This window comes from Anopheles coustani, chromosome 3 (genome assembly GCF_943734705.1).
Source record: "Anopheles coustani chromosome 3, idAnoCousDA_361_x.2, whole genome shotgun sequence".
Lineage (NCBI taxonomy): Eukaryota > Metazoa > Arthropoda > Insecta > Diptera > Culicidae > Anopheles > Anopheles coustani.
Window position 1 is genome coordinate 39,480,524 of NC_071288.1, and position 17,025 is coordinate 39,497,548.

The 17,025-nt window shown below is 41.8% G+C and overlaps 1 protein-coding gene and 1 pseudogene across 1 annotated transcript; one reads left to right on the forward strand and one right to left on the reverse strand.

The window, feature by feature from the left end:
* The first annotated feature begins 11,981 nt into the window (after positions 1–11,981).
* Positions 11,982–13,584, forward strand: LOC131260712 (cGMP-dependent protein kinase, isozyme 2 forms cD5/T2-like; annotated as a pseudogene).
* Positions 13,585–15,038: 1,454 nt separating this feature from the next.
* LOC131258906 (ankyrin repeat and KH domain-containing protein mask-like) lies at positions 15,039–16,095 on the reverse strand. The gene is made up of 2 exons (XM_058260300.1): positions 16,047–16,095; positions 15,039–15,961 (listed from the first exon to the last, which is right to left on the reverse strand). The coding sequence occupies exons 1-2, from the start codon at positions 16,093–16,095 to the stop codon at positions 15,039–15,041; spliced, it is 972 nt and encodes a 323-aa protein (XP_058116283.1).
* Positions 16,096–17,025: the final 930 nt, after the last annotated feature.

Consider the following 17,025-nt stretch of genomic DNA (forward strand, 5'->3'; position numbering starts at 1 on the left):
TAAGAAAATGTGTTAAATTAGTGTAGTTCAAACTTTTTAAATCTCCCGTTAAGGGACTGGGAATGCGTGAGCGCGTGTGTGTTTGTGTGTGTGTGTGTGTGTGTGTGTGTGTGTGTGTGTGGGCATGAATAGAAGGATGCACTGGGAAAAACGGAACTGAGCAGCAAACGGTTTGGGTCGAGGAAAATCTTGCTTTTGTAGCACGGTGCATAGAGCAAACACAAAAGAAACACATTCCATTGCTAATACTTTGCTTCCGGTGGGGAGCCGTTGTGGTGAAGGCTGACAGGGAAAGGAATGCCCTCCAATACACAGCTTGATCATCCGTTCGCTCAGGAGTTTGTGGTGAGCTTTTGAGTCGCACGCGGCTTATGTTAGTTGTGGAGGTGTTTCTGGTATCTCTGGTGGCTCTTTCTTTCACATCTAATGCGTGTACATGTTTTTGTTTTTTGTCTTGTCCTCGGCCTTCTCGCTGCTCGAGAGGATAATGAAAGCAGGGTTGATAAAACACAGTCGACACCGGCGGAAGCTGGCAGGGATATGCGCTTGATGGGATGCACGATTGAATCAAGCGGGAACTGTTGAACAGAAATGAATCTCTTTTTTCCCACAGAAGCCTTTCCAATTTTCGTCGATCGATGACACTCCTCACATCGAACGGGAAGACACATTCGTGAAGGAATGCAAAGCTTGTTGGAATTGAGGAATGAACCACGTGGACTACGCAAACTCGAAACTTACTAGCTTAGAAATAGTTTCACGTATCTTTCTTGTATAGGTTTCCTGTTCTTTTATTGTGTTCTCAACGAGCCCGATAATATGGTGGTGGACGAAAGTGGTCTGCTTGTGGACGGTCGTGTTGCTGCTTTGTGTGTAGTACGTTGTAAAGTAGGGTTGTAATTCAGTAAAAACAAAACACAAAAAAAAACACTAAGAGCAACGAAAGATGCTTGTGTAAAATGTAAAGGGATGATGGGATGTGTTGTAAAGATAAAGTTAAGGTTTATCGTAAACGTAGACAGAAAAAAACAAACAACAAAACAAGAACAAATCCAACAGTCTAATGCCCCTCCTATGCCCAAATGGTGGGAATGAAAGTTTGCGTTTTTTACTCGCTACCAACGACTGGGACTCTGATATTATGGTTCAGTTTGTCCTCAGAAAGAGAGCCCGACTGTCATTTCGTGTGAAATGTGGGAGTATAAATTATGTATAGTTTTATTTTACAGTAAGCTTGTTTACTTCTCCCTAAAACAACCAGAAACCATGCGGGAATAGCTATTAATTTATACGATTAACACGGTCCCTTTCCTGTCAGTGTTTTTGGGTTTTTTGAACAAACCGAAATAAAGATGGAAAGGGGGGGGACTTCAAGCATTAACCAGACACAACCATGATTAGCGAATGTTAAGCGAGCAGGATAGGCAAGTGATTAGTGATAGTGACCGAATATGGGGTGTTAATGGGAAAAAAACTAAAGATAGAAAGGTGGGTAGTTGCTTAGACACAATGTGAATATATATTAGTCGGGATAACCGTGCGCTCTGTCCTGCTAGAAAACGTACGGGAAGAGAAGGATAGGGGAAACACATGTAAAAAAACAAACTAGAGTTTGTCTGGACAGAGTTACACTTAACAATCGTTGTCTTAGGACGATCGATGGAAGGACAGGCAAGAAAAGAGAAAACAAAAGAACACTTCAGGAATACAATCACTCCCACAAAACCAAGGACAAAGTTTAGCAACATTCGGGACGACATACAAAGCATATGCCCCATTTAAAAGATGTACTATTTAAGATCGAAACGCTGGGACGAGTTGCTATACTGTTGCTTCCTTCTCCATTGTTCGTGTGTTGCAAAGATCGATCGATCGATGGATGAGAAGAAACGGTCTGTAGAACCGTAAAGAGTCAAATGCGAAAACAATATCGGCAAATAGATGTAGTAGTATAAGAATAACTTAACACGCTCCCCCTTACCCTTCTACTAGAACACAGCATGGTGACATAGGATATAGTAAATAATTAAAAAATCCTCCCCCAATGTGCATAGGATACCTTGTAGGACAAAACTAAAACAAAAAGGACGATAAAAAAGTGACAAGTAAAGCTTCAAGTAAAGCACAGGGGCAACCATCTTTACCCCTTCGGGATGGGGTTAATAGGGGTGATGGAATGTTATTCTAATCCTCGACTACCCCCAGCTGTTTGTGCGCTTGTGCGGTGAAACTACACTGGATGTAATTCGGAGCGTATGTGAATCTATAAGATGCCGATCGACATTCTATAATTTCAGTGAACTGCAGAATGCGTGGAGAAAGTAATTGAAACGAACCCGCAAATCATCCGCAACACTCATAAACCACCACCTCACCGCAGGAAAGGAGTGTGTGGGGGAAGGAGTCACAAGGAAATCACTATCCATGGCATGTTTTAATGGCGGATGATAATCGTGGCCGCCATCTATCCAATGGACAATGGTCGCACCGCAGCTGATCTTGAGGGTGTGGCAATAGGTAATTTAAAAGCCGGATTGAACAACATATTAGTTAAAGAAAACAAAAACAGAGGAGCAAATTGAAGCAACATAATTGTTCCGATAAATTATTAGGAAAACAAAACACACTTTGTAGGAAAGTATGTGTGAAGCATAAAACATGAAGAAAAACCCAATCTGAACAAAACACAGTAACGGAACTACGAAACAAGGTAGCAACAGAGGTCTGTATTGTGGATGAATAGGCGACTAACATGGAAATGTCTTACCGGGGCGATATACAAGCGCAGAGAGATGCAAAAGTGCTATCAGAAGCGCACGAAACCATGAAGAGGGTATGCATAAAAGATTAGTGGGAAATGTGAATTAGACGGTAAAGTGTAATAGTTTCTAAGCCTATAAGTCTATGTGTATAGTATACGCGCTGAACGAACCAGAACACAGAAAAATCATATAAACGAACTCAAAAACACCTGCAAACAACACACTTGGGACGAACAGCAGCATAGTCGGTGTGAGGAAGGAAAGGACTTCTTCTAATGTGACAGGACAGCTGGTGTGTCATAGCAAAAAGGAGCGAGCGACTGATGAAGAAATACGGGAGGAAATGCTACGGCCAAGGTGAAGAGAGAAAAAACGAAGAACAAATAAAAGTAGACGTACCCACACTCACAATCACTATGGTCAAACTGAACAGATGAAAATCACACAAAAAAAACAAGACAAAAACAAGGCAACCAAGGTGGTCTGCACGGGATTAGTAGATTGCTGGGGTATGTGCGGGGTCAAATGGAGGAAAACGAAAAACAAACCGCGTCAAGAAAAAAAAAACAAAACAAATTATATAACGACGGCGAGAATATTTGTAATTACTATTATTGATACATAAAAGTATAAATACACTTAGTTTTTTTAATTAAAATAAAAATTGAGAAAAAATTGAAAAGATGAACGACCGACCGGGTGTTTTTTTGCGTGTCCAGGAACGAAAATAGTGAAAAATGTAAATGGCGTAAGACGTGTTCTTCACAATCACGAAATTCTAAATTTATAAATACAAAACAGGTATCTAAACACTGCAATGAATAATTTTCCCTTTTCTCTATCCCCTATCTAAATGTGCTACTATTTGCCTCCTGTTCGGCCGCTACCAGGAGATAGTTTAACCACAGAATTAATTGTGGTTTACCCCAAAACACTTCCTAGCTGAACTAAAAAATATATATATTATAACTAAAAAACATCATTAAAATCACGTGGCATCATCAAAAGTATTGGCAGCATAAATATTGAAAAATTCAATAAAAAAATGGAAATGGTGTACTTTAAGAAATGTGAATTGCCACTTTACGTATCTATGCAAGAAGTCTGATAATATCAAAAATATTTTAAATTATTATTTTCACGTATTTATTTTGCACTTTTACATTCACACCCTTAACTGGAGTCTTTGTCAGAGAATACGGCTCTAGATCGTTCCATCTAAACTAATATTAAAATTTTCTAGAGCATAGAAACTTGGAACCAATTGATCTTGTTGTGCGAAAGTATTGGAAATATATTGTCCATTTTCACTTTTGATGCAGATTGCCATTGCAACAACTATCAACATATTGCCAAACCAAAATCACTTCTACATTTGGCTATATTTAAGTTCTCGCTAGAGTCCTGCAGGAACAATAACCGTTATACGTATAAGATTGCTTCTAATATCTCAAGTTACAGTTCCTAATTCGTGACTGCCTTGACATATCAGCACAAGCGATACGTCAATCGAAATCTAACGTTGTGAGCTATCAGTTGAAAACATGCAAGAGCAGGCAAAATGTTTAACCCACCCGAATTGTGGAAACGAATCACGTGCATCATAATGGTACGCGCCGTCATGACATCATGGAGTGTGCGTAGCGTTCTCTGCACACTGTTAAAACCATCCGGAGCGAGATGGAAGCATGCAACGGCGATAAGGAGGAAGTAGCAGGAAGAAGAAAACCTTCTCGACGACAATATTGCGTTCGCACCGACACTTTCTTCACCGATCTACAGGTGCGACGTCTTCTAACTTGCCGGTCTTAATCCTGTTGAACCTCCTCGGATTGGAAGCCTGAACCGAAGCCCCATCGCAAATTCATTGTAGCTAGTTAGACTAAAACCGGTATAATAAAAAAAACCAGTTTAAAATTTTGAAGGGTATCCTCAACACAAAAATAAAACTAGTGGAAAGCATCCGCTTGCAACCGATAGTAAAGGCCAAAGGGGGATGTGATATTTTTTTAAAATTCTTTCTTTTCAACCATTCTTTCTTGACCATAGGTTAAAGAAATTATTTCTATTTGTTACTTTACTTAACTCAACTAACTACACATGTAGTTTAGTCAATATGTCAAATATGTGTATATAAGATATGTCAAAATTGTGTATAGTATTTACAATTGTTTCGGAAATGTTTGCCATTCATTTTACCACACTTTAGGGGATCGAAAGACAGATAATACTATCCATGCTTTAATTAACGTCATTAGATAGCGTTTGGTAGAATCGATACATGTTAAAACAGGTTATACTGAAGGAATGATCGCTTGCTGTCCCTTTTAAAAGTATTTTTCCGCATATGTTGAGGCACCTTTAGTTTTGCTTGAAATACTTTATTCCGACAATTATACACGTTAAAAAAGAATACGTTCGCGACGGATACCTGTTATTTACATCGTCCTCTATTAGATACGGAGGGTATTTTTTTCATTTATTAAAACATTTTTTTTCATAAATTTTTCATTTATTTCTCTTCTGATCATATTTTTCTCAAATCTATGTCTAAACCAATCCATGAAACAATTATTGGAGGATAGAAACCTTTCGCGAACGATTTTTGTAACCACCTCAAGAATTAATGTTCATACCCTCACTAGTAGGATTCAAATTTCACGTTACCGCTCAAGATCTTGGCGTTTGTGTCGTTTCTCATATATTCTCATCTCAGTATAGATTCTAATTTTTGCTGTTGAAAAATGTTAAAATGAAAATTATGGGGTGCGCCGCATATTTTAAGCGCAGTATAGTCGATAGAAGGAAATACATGAAAAGAAGCGATAAGTCGACCAGTAAAACTAGTTTTACCAATTAGGCATTTCACTTCGTACCGCAAGAAGATTGACAAGGGTGGTGGGCTTTAAACGTTCAAGATCCAGGCTGCATCCAACAGAAGCCCCTTGAATAACAATAAAAATTTTAAGTCGCGGCATTTCGCGGCAACACTCGCATATAGGCATTTTTTCAATATTTGAAAAGCTCACGCTACAATTCACGATCCAGCACAGCTACAATTCTACAATTTGTTGCTGGCTTATGATGTTATGTCAATTGACTGCTACTCATATGCAAACAGGCATCATCATTGTAGATCATTCATTTTTCGATTTTTTTTCGAAATATTTTCGGCAATGTTATTTTTTTAAACGTATCCCTTCATTGGTGCGGTTGTGTTAAGTGCAGAGAGTTTAGTTCTGGGTGTTTTGCGTAAATTTGTCCTAGCGCAAGAAGGCAACACACCTGGATGGCCTCCACGTACTGGGTAGTCTGGTTTTTGCATAACTATTTTTCCGGTGATGCATTTAGTGAATAATATCGATCTAACTGCTACTAAAGCAATGATCTCGGAAACGAATCGAATCGAAAAAAATTGTCAATCCTGTTACTTATGGTTCTTTTGTTTGCTGTACTCCTAACTCGGGCGTTCCTGCGTTATTGCAAGCGCCCAAGTTTGTTGCATGATTGCTAGTGGCCAAATTAGTTTCATAATTTATGTTATTTCTAGGTTGGGCTCCCTGCTGGTAAGATCAGAAGTTGTAAGAATTAATGTATGGTCTTGATCTGAAAGGACGACGCGACGGGTTTGGATATGACGTATGTGGTCGAGTTTGGTAAAAGTTTCTTCCGCGATTTGATGCTCCTCGGTTTCGTGGATGATTCGACTGTATGTTGCAGTGCTAGCCTCGATTTGGTTTATTTCCGAGTCTATTTGCGTTATGGTTTAGACTAAATGTGTGACTCCAAAAGGTTGCATCGTCGTTTGCTTCGGTTGCCTCACATTCTAAAGCATCGAAAATTTCTTTATTCAGAGAGAGGATTTTTTAAGCCATTCATAAATGCACGGACTGCGATTGGTTCGACTATCTTCGTAGCGGCTGCTTCCGTTGGAAACCTATCGACTGACACATGGGCTGCAGCTAGTTTTGACGCGAGCTTTTCTAGTTCAGAACGAAACTCTGAAATGAACCGCGCCACCGCGATATTCTCCAGCGGTAGCGTATTGCACTATTCGGGTTCAATGCACTACAGCCTCGATGGTAGCGATATTTTCCAGCGGTAGCGTATTTCAATTTCCGGCTTCGATGTGCTGCGGCCTCGATGGTAGCGATGTTCTCTAGCGGTTGTGAGTTCAATGCATTACAACCTTGATGGAAGCGCTATTCTTCAGCGGTAACGTGTTTCACTTTTCGGTTTCGATGTAGTACGGCCTCCATGGTAGCGATGTCGTCTTGCGGTAACGTTGTGCACTTTTTCGGTTGTGACGGATTTAGACCACGATTGTAGCGATATCGGCGGTCGGTTCTTTTCCCAGCGGTAAGAAGATCTCCTGACAGGATCGCCATGTTTTGTATGAGTTCGTTGTTTCGTTTTCTGTTTTCGTGCTCGAGGCGTCGCGGTAAAATAGATCGCTTGCAGCTCGTGCTGAAGAATTTATAACATATTCTGTACTGAGAATGTCTTAAGCAATACATTGATTCTTACTATACCCTATAAACTATGGTATAATTAATTGCAGGGTGACTTTGCACCACATATCTATCCGCTTTTAGATTAAACGAAAATTTTTGGGTGCGCAAAATATTTTAAGCGCCATAAACACGATAGAAGGAAATACATGAAAAGAAGGAATCAGTCGCCTCGTAAAACTAGTTTTACCAAATAGGCTTTCCGCTTCATATCGCAAGCTGGTAAGGGTGGTGAGCTCCTCAAACTTTTAACGTCTAGGCTGCATTTAGTCGTGTGTTTGACTTCCACTTGTTTAGATCTGTGCTTGGTGCTAGTGAAGAGTGTGGACATTAGAACAAAATGTCACTTTTTAAAATACCATCGTGCAGAAATTGGGAATTACGAATCACGGCTGTTTCTGTACACCAATTTTTACTGGCGTTCCTGTCACTGTGTGCTTGTGTTTCTCAACTTCATGGCGAAATTGTCCTGCTCATTCATAACGGCGTCGAAGCCCAACCAGGGAAATGGCCATGGCATGCCACGCTCCTCATGGAACCTGGCCTTTGTGGGGGAACTTTCGTTAACAACAACACAATCCTCACTGGTAATCATATTTTTCACACTTTCTGGAACATACCAATTTATCATCTTATAATTATTGATTTTTATGTTTCAGCTGCTCATTGTGTTGTTAATGGTGACAGTGTTATACGTGAAAATGATATAAGTGTGTTCGGTGGCCGTAAATATAGAGATGCAACAACTAAAGACATGCAAGCGTTGAATTTGGCGAGAATCATTAGCCATCCACTATATAACTACTCGACCCTCGCAAACGATATTGCAATTCTAAAGTTAACATCTGATATAAACATTACAAAGTTCGTACGACCGGTAACTATTTGGAATGCGGATATTGATGAAAATCAAATTTTCGGATCACAAGGAACCGTGATTGGATTCGGTTTAAACGAAGATGATGAAGAATCAGATACTCTTCTACAGGCAATGATACCGGTGTTGGACACAAAAACATGTCTTGCATATGATAATGAAACGTACGGAAACTACTTAACGACAAAAATGTACTGTGCTGGTGGAAAAGACAATGTCAGTGCTTGCAACGGAGATAGCGGAGGTGGAATGTTTTTTAACCTCAGTGACACGTGGTACTTGCGAGGACTAGTGTCATTCAGCCCAACGAGGCCGATCGTGATGCATAGTTCACACGAGGAGCAAAATACTGGAAATACCGAGGAAAATATCAGTCTATGCGACAGTTCCAAACCGACGGTATTTACAGATGTTGCCAAGTATCGCAACTGGATTTTGCGCTACACTAACACGAAAAAGTGGCTAAAGGAACTAAAGCCATGCAAGGGTGGTGCGATTGAAATAGACACTGAATGCAACGCCTCGAACCGTTTTGACTCTGGTTTCCTGTCGTCGGTATTGAGTTTAGAAAACGTGAGCTTGAGGCGTTTTTCCGTGAAAGGTGACCAAGCGTTCAACGATCATGAAGTCTTGGTCCTAAGTGGAATACACAGTATAGATAAAAATTGTGTTGATGGTCGATTTTACTGGACTGAAAGTGGGACGATTTTCAGTGCAAAGTACGATCAGATGGTCAAGGAAACATTCCTCACGGAGGGAATCAACGCAGCAGGTATTGCAGTGGACTGGATCTCTCGTCGTCTATATTGGGTTGATCGTGACAAGGAAACTGTTGAAGTTGCTAGCTTGGACAATCGAGACTTGCGGACAACGGTGATGATCAATGTTGATAGTGATAGTATAATCGCTGTTGATCCCCTTCAAGGTAAACTATACACATCGGTTGCATATCGCGGGATTGGACGGACCAATCTCGATGGATCAGAACCAGAGCTGTTGTTAGAAAATTCAAGAATCGTTGGTATAACAGTTTCTATGGCCACTGCAGAACTATGTTATATAAACGGAAACACAGAAGCGATCGATTGTATCGATACTCGCAGTAGGCAGACTCGGACGATTGTCAGCAATGGCACCTACACTTTTGAATTAGCCTCAACTGATTATATAATCTATTGGTGGAGATACGCCAGGTTAGTATTATTCTGGTTTGAGTTTGAACATACTTCCTTACAATCTTCTTTTTATTTCATAGTGAAACGATAGAAAGCATTAACCGGCAAGGGGTGCATCAAAAACCATTATTAATTCCCAACGTTACGTATGATACACGTTTAATCGTGTTGACCGATGTTTGTCCGGTATTCTACAGTCCGTGCGCCAAGAACAATGGTGGCTGCCCGGAAAACACAATCTGTCTTCACAATCCACGTGTCCAATCGGGAAAAATCTGCAAAAGCATTTTCAAACTCTATGACCAAACGGATCCATCAACAATTATAAAATCCAAACCTGTTAAACCGATTAGTCGCGGCGAAAGAAAACAAAGGAAATGGCCATGGCATGTCGTAATATACAGTACGCTGATAAAGAATACTGGATATTTGTGTGGAGGATCCATCATTAACATGAACACTGTACTTACTGGTAACTATTTTATGCTCTGCAGATATAACCAAGTATTATATTTATTTCTGGTTTTATTTTCAGCTGCTAATTGTTTTTATCATAATACTGCTGAGGGTTATCGCGTTTTACTTGAAAATCAGTTATCCGTTTCCGTTGGAAGTGATTATGTGGATGGAATCACTGACGCTACCCAAGTGTTGGATGTGGCTCAAATTATAATCCATCCACAATATAACTATTCGAATTTTGCAAACGATATAGCAATTCTGAAGTTATCCACTGATATGAATATTACTAACTACGTTCGCCCTGCATATATTTGGAATGCAACCAGTGGACAAAATGAACTTGTTGGTATGAACGGAATCGTAATTGGATTCCGTTTGGACGAAGAAGGTGAGCCATCTGGTAAAGTTCGAGAGGTCAACTTAAACGTAATTGATACGAAAACATGCTTTGAATACGGCAATGCAACGTACGGAAACCGCTTAACAACTCAGATGTACTGCGCGCGTGGAAGTAAAGATAAACAAGTTTGTAACAAAGATGTTGGAGGGGGCATATACTTTAACATAAATGGCACATGGTTCCTGCGAGGAATTGTGTCATTCAGTGCATTGAGACTCGATTCCAATCCTCCATGCGATAGTTCGAAACCCACGGTATTTACAGATGTTACTAAATACCACAGATGGATTCTGCGCTACACAAACACAACAAAGTGGTTGAAAACACTAGAACCTTGCAAGGAGGGTACGATTAAAAAAGACACTGAGTGCAACGCTGCAAGTCTTTTTGACCATAGTTTCTTGCTTACTTCACAAAACGGTACACTGGTTCGAGTTCCGATGAATGGTGACCCACCTTTCAATGTTGGAGATGGATTTAACATCGATCATAACATGGATTATGATTGTGTTGAGGGCCGTCTTTACTGGTCTGATCATAAAACTGATTCGATTTTCAGCGCCAAGTACGATGGGACGGATAAGAAGATTTTCCTCTCGAAAGATCTGAATTATCCATCGTATGTTGCAGTGGACTGGATCTCGCGCCGCCTTTATTGGGTTGACGGAGGTAAGCTCACCCTTGAGGTTGCCAGCTTGGAAAATCCGGACTTGCGGTCGACGTTGTCCTTTTACTCTCTCAATAATGACATCATCATTGACCCGCTGCTGGGTAAGCTGTACAAAAATTATAAAAGTAAGATTGTAACACAATACCTCGATGGATCCGAAGCAAGTAGATTAGTTAGTTCAGAAAACTGGTACGGTGATATTAAGGTTTCCGTGGCCACTGGAGAACTCTGCTACATTACCAGTTCCAGAATTGAGTGCATAGATACTCTCAGCATGCATAGCCTCACAATCGTCAGCAATCTTACTGAAACTTCTCGGTTGGCCGTGACGGATGAAATGATCTACTGGGCGGGAAGCCACAAGTTAGTATTATTCTGATTCTTTATTGTTATACGATCTATTTTCATGATTTCTTACCATTTCATAGTGTCATCGAAAGTATTAGCCATAACGGTGTGCGTCAAAAACCTTTGATGTCGAATGGAAGTGAGAGGATAGATTCATTAATTGCGATAACCGATGTATGCCCGGTGTTCTACAGTCCGTGCGCCATCAACAACGGTGATTGCCCGGCGAACACCCTCTGCCTTCTAAATCCACGCGCCGCATCAGGCAAGATCTGCAAATGTACTCAAAATTGTCCACCTTTTTGAGACTAAAGCATCAAGCAAATAAAATAAAAATCTTGATTTAGAAATAATATACCGTTCAATACCGTTTTATATTTTCAATCAATTTAACTGAACTCATCACTGACTGTTAAATGCCACTGCATATATCACACTATCATACAAATCCAGAATCATTAAGGTCATTTTTGATTTCAGCAAAACGGTAAACGGGAATCTTTAGCTTTTGAAATTACCATCACATAAACCATTCTGCATTTCGGTGCATGTGGTGCCTGCAGATTCTAGTATGATGTAAGCAAACAACTGTTGATAGTAGTTGGATTCGTAACGTTTGTATTTTAACTTGTTATGACTGGCCTGGACGACCTCCGATACCCTAACAACGATGAAGGAGTCAGTGAGCGGAAGAAGTAAGTAGCAAGGCCAACGACAGGCCGAAGGCTGAATTGACTCATCTTTTGGAATTCTTCACGCCCCACGCCATCTACGTAATGTTCCGGGAAGTGAAGCTGTCCGATGAGGTGCATTTCGACGCCCGACGGGTTAAGGCGGGTCGAGTATGTCCAGCCGGGGCAGGACCAAGGGCCCAAAAATTCTCCAGGTTGTGCAGCAGGTTGACTTTGGGTTCGCCAAGAAACTGCAATCGGGTAAGCTTTTCATCTATATGCTAAAAAGGACGCCGGAGTATGTCGAGTCGGAAATTATTCTCAATCGGAGCCATGGCACCAGTGTCGACTACTGGTTGCTCCATCGTTCAACGAAGCCGATCCGATACGCACGTACAATATCATCCTAATCGTGATCGATGTGATCAAGTTTCCTGGATACACCACCCGAATTGCCAGTGCGCTGATCAAGAAACTATGTGCCGTCAAATTCCGACCGAACGTTTGGGGTGCCAGCACGGTGGGATCTATGAGACATTCGAAATCACACGTATGTCTCTGCACCCGCCAATTCATTTCGATCTTCCTGGCACGTTCATATCGCTCTTCTTTCGTCCCTCGACACAGGTGGTTCGACGGCTTCTACTGGTAAAGTCTGCGGAGGAATCGTTCGCTACGCCATGTATTTTTCTCCTTTCTCAGCTTCTTCACACATTTTTCCTTTTTTCATCCTCTATATATTCTCATCTCCATTTCCATTCTACTACTGCCGATCAATTTCGAAATGTATATGCATGCGATTCGAGTCATTTGGGATTTTACCAAAGGTTTCAAAAATTAAAAACACGTATTTAATCAAAAGTTCACACTTTGTATAAAATCCGTAAAAAATGTGATGCTAATTGAATACATTTGAATTTATCATAAGAAGAAGAAAAGCATGAATATTATTGAAGTCAAGTATTAAAAGAGTACAATTTCCGATATACAATTATTACGTCGCCGAATAGAAAAAGAAATTGTTTAACATGTTTGGATTACTTTAGTGAATTCTTCTTCTTCTTCATCTTCTTGGCGTAACGACCTCTTGGTCATGACTGCCCGTTAAGGGCTTACGAGACTTGTTTCCCTGTTGTACGTGGATAGTCAGTCCTCTCGTCACTTGAGTGAATATGATGAATTTTTAAAGTTACCCTTACAACAACATGGAAATAGTGAAAAAGGATATGTGAAATATCATCATAGCATATTGTTGATGAATCTTCAAAATGATTGGAGATCGACATCTTGACCGAAATCCAATTACAAATTGGAAATTTATCAAAGCGGCTTTAAACTAAAGTATTATTTTAGATTCTTCTTATGCCATTTCCTATGTAGATGAATTTACATTCGTTCTAAGACTTGTAACGGACTTAGCAAAAGCTAGTTGATTTACCCGATTTCATGCGAGAAGAAAAAAAATTCCAATGAAAGAGTGTGTTCATTTGTGTTTCTTTCATTCATTTCAACAGTGTGTCTTGAGTTTAACTCGCCCTTTGGTCGGATCAACCGTACCTACGCGGATTTATTTGGTTTTTTTTGTATTTGATTAATTAAATTTAATTCATATTTTCGCTTAGCATAGTATTTGACTATTTACTGATCGTAATCCACATCCTATGAGCCAGTGTTCTTCCCCTATCTCAACACCAACTGGGGTCATTGAAATTAAATTTACGTATTTTTACGCGTGTTTCAACCACTACACCTAAGCTAATATTGGAACTAGTCAAACATTAAACACAAAAAATATGTTGGTTACTCTCTGTTCCAAACCGACCCTAATGCACTTCATCGTTGCACAAACTATAACGGGAATTAGAAAATACAAGAAAATACAAAAATGGTACCAGTTGACATTGCTTGCACTTATCTGCTGGGATTGTTTGCCTGACTCAATCGGGGAATCGGTAGATTCCTCCTGGAAAGAAAAGAAAAAGTAAACAGTGCAAAATGATAATACTAGGTTTAAACTAATGTTTATTGAATACTTCCTCATTGCAATATGGACTCATACTCACATTTCCAGGTGAATTATTTGAAATGATAGTCAACTCTTTTAATTAAAATCCATACTTCTTTAAAACAACCATTTTTGAAGGAAGTTGAAACGCAAAGCTAGAAAAGAAACGATTGGAATGCTTCTGCAATCTGCAATGTACAATATTTCTTAGATAATCTGAAACAAAAAACTTAAAAACTTGTTAAAGAACCTCACTTACCTTATTTAATAGACAGCTGATACTTTTGTTTTCTTTCGCGATCTCTCAAACGTATTGGTATATGTTTTAGACCTGTTGACACGATTTTATTTTTATCGTCATGAAAAACCGCTTATTAAACTAATAACACTTAAACACAACAGCTCACTGTTATCCATTTTCCGGTCGCCAAAAACAGGCCACTCAAAACCGCTCCCTCTCTTGCACGGGTTTCTCCGGTAGGTCGAGATGGGGTTTTCGTTTAAAAACATATTATATATATATAAATAAATAAAACTTGCGCGCGTGCGGCGATAATGGTGTGGGGATGTTAGTTTTTAGGAAACTTTGAGATGAAGTGGTCATTTTTATGCATCGATTGTTTCGTTTCGTCCATTTGTTTGAATGAATTATTACATGCTGTACCAAGTCGAACCGCTCGCTTGGAATTGAAAGATATACCTCAGTGTCGAACATCAGCGTATTGGGGGACTTACAGATGTTCGTGACGATCCGGTTACGACGATCACACGCAAACCGGCTTTTTTGCGTACGAAGCAAAGGAAAAGGAATGAAGCCAATGGAAGGCGAGTTGGAATTGGCTTCCGGGTTTCCGCGGAACTAGCGCTGCAACTCCACGCGTGAAGTGACGCAAATTGCAAACCTGACCGCACGGGAGTATTGGCGTAGATCCGTTCCACTATCCGGTTCCGATAAGCCGTCCCTCGCTTGGTATGGGTTGCAGAATTTCACTTTCATGATTTCATTAGATGAACTAGAGATTGGGCTAGCGATGCTGGCAGTGATCTTGATTTGGACGGGTTCGAGTTGGCAGAGGATGAGTTAGTGTGAGGTTCGAGGTTCCTGGAGTCTCTATTAAAACATAGAAGTCAATGGTGTCGGTGTGGCCGCGGCGGGTTTAGTAGCCAGCGAAGCTGAACGTCTGCTTCGAAGGGACGAACTCGCCGTAGTTGTGGTTGGCGGCGACCTCAATCTCGCCGCTGTTGATCTCGTCCTCCGACGACGCGTGCTGCCCTCCGCTGGCCTTGCCGATCTTGGCCTGCAGCGAGTGCCCGTGCGAGTGTGAGTCCCCGAGCGACGACTGCGAGACGTGCACCAACGGGATGGCCGCATGAGCCGCCGCCTCGGCCGCGTTGTTCTGAGCCTCCTGCGCCGAAGCAGCCGCCTTGTGAGCCGCCTCCTGCGTCGCCTCAAAGTCGACGCGGGCCGAATTCAGCTGCTCCTCGAGCGCCTCAACTCGCTGCTTCGCCGAACCGACCATCTGCGTCTGGGAGGCCAACTCAGCCGCCGCCTCGGACGCACTCTGCTGGGCGTGCTCGGCCGCCACCTGCGCGTTGTTCAGGGCACTGGTCAGCACCTGCACGTGGTTGAGTGCCTGTTGGGCTGCGTGCTGGGCCGCCTTGGCCGACCGCTTGGCCTGCTGCAGCTGCTGGATCTCCGCGTCCAGTGCCTGGTGGGCCTCGAGGCTCTGCTGCTCCAGACCCTGCAGCAGCACGTGCTTCCCGGCGAGGGCGGCCTGGGCGGTAGCGGCCGCCTGCGAAGCTGCCTGAGCCAGCGTGTTCTGCGCCACGTACGCAGCCTGCTTGGCCGCCGCGTGCTGATTGGCGACGGCCGAGTTCGCCTGATCCGCGGACCCCTGGGCGATCGAACGCAGCCCACTTCCAGCGCTGTAGCCCGACTTGGGCGAGTAGCTGCCGATGCTGCTGCCGTAGCTACCGCCGCCGCCCCCACCGCTGGAGGTGTTCGAGTCGTAGTCGTACTCGTCGTACGACTTCTTCCGGTCTGCACCGCTCGAACGCGCCACAATGCCGTCTATTGCGAAAGAAAGGGAGAGATAGGGAGAAGTAAAGGAAAAACCAGTGTTATTAGAGATACGCTCAACCATGCGAGTGCGCGCAATCCTTACCAAAGCACAGCAGCAGTCCGACGATGGTTGCGATGGTAACGGGCTTCATCCTAAGCTTCGGCACACGACAGTGACAGTGAAACTGAAAGTCTACAAACGGGAAAGTGAGGTTATCAATACACGCTTATGGAGCACATGCAGTAGAAAACGAGATGGGAAACGATGGTAAGAAAACGTGCAAAACGTAACCATGCCAACCACAACAACTGGAAGCGAAAGAAGCAAAAAAACGCGTTTGCGATTACGATTGCGCGATTTGATCGTGAAAAAGTCATGCAAAAACCGGCCCCAAATGTAAAACGTAAGTTTGTCCTTCTCGGAGGCGCACGTGCTGGGTGCATTTTCTATCCCAACCGGAGGGAAGATTATCGGTGGACAGTTCGTGTATTTTCTTCTTCTTTCGACAGCTCCGTCGGTTGCGCAACGTTTGCAATGAGGCGGATTTATTTGAACACACTTCAACGGCACTTTCAAATTCGTTAGTTTTCGAACATGCTTGGGGGAGGGTTTTCGAGGGTGTCGGGCTTGTCGTCTTGTCCGTGTCGTGTGTCCGGCCCAGCTTCTCCGTGTTACACCGATGGCAAGATCCGTTAACTGCCTGTTTTAATAGGGCTATTATGAATGCATTACTTCTTTGAATTATAAGTTTAAAATGTCATTACTATGTATGCAGATAAGCTAGTTAAAAAGGAGTTTGTATCCAGCATTTGAAGGCGGACAAGCATCCAAAAATATTTAACATGTTAAGAACTCGTACAAAATAATTCTTTGCGAGGTTGCAAAACATTTTTTTCTTCTTCTTTGAAGTTAGTACTGCCGGATGTTCTACCATTCAGTTGCCTAACATTATCAAATTACAATGTTGATTCTCACAATTGCGATTTAACATTTTCTTCCAAATTTGTTTTGAAATTGAATCGCCATAGTAGATGGCATTAATGTGGTACCTATAATCGAATCATCTGCATTTACTTCCTTT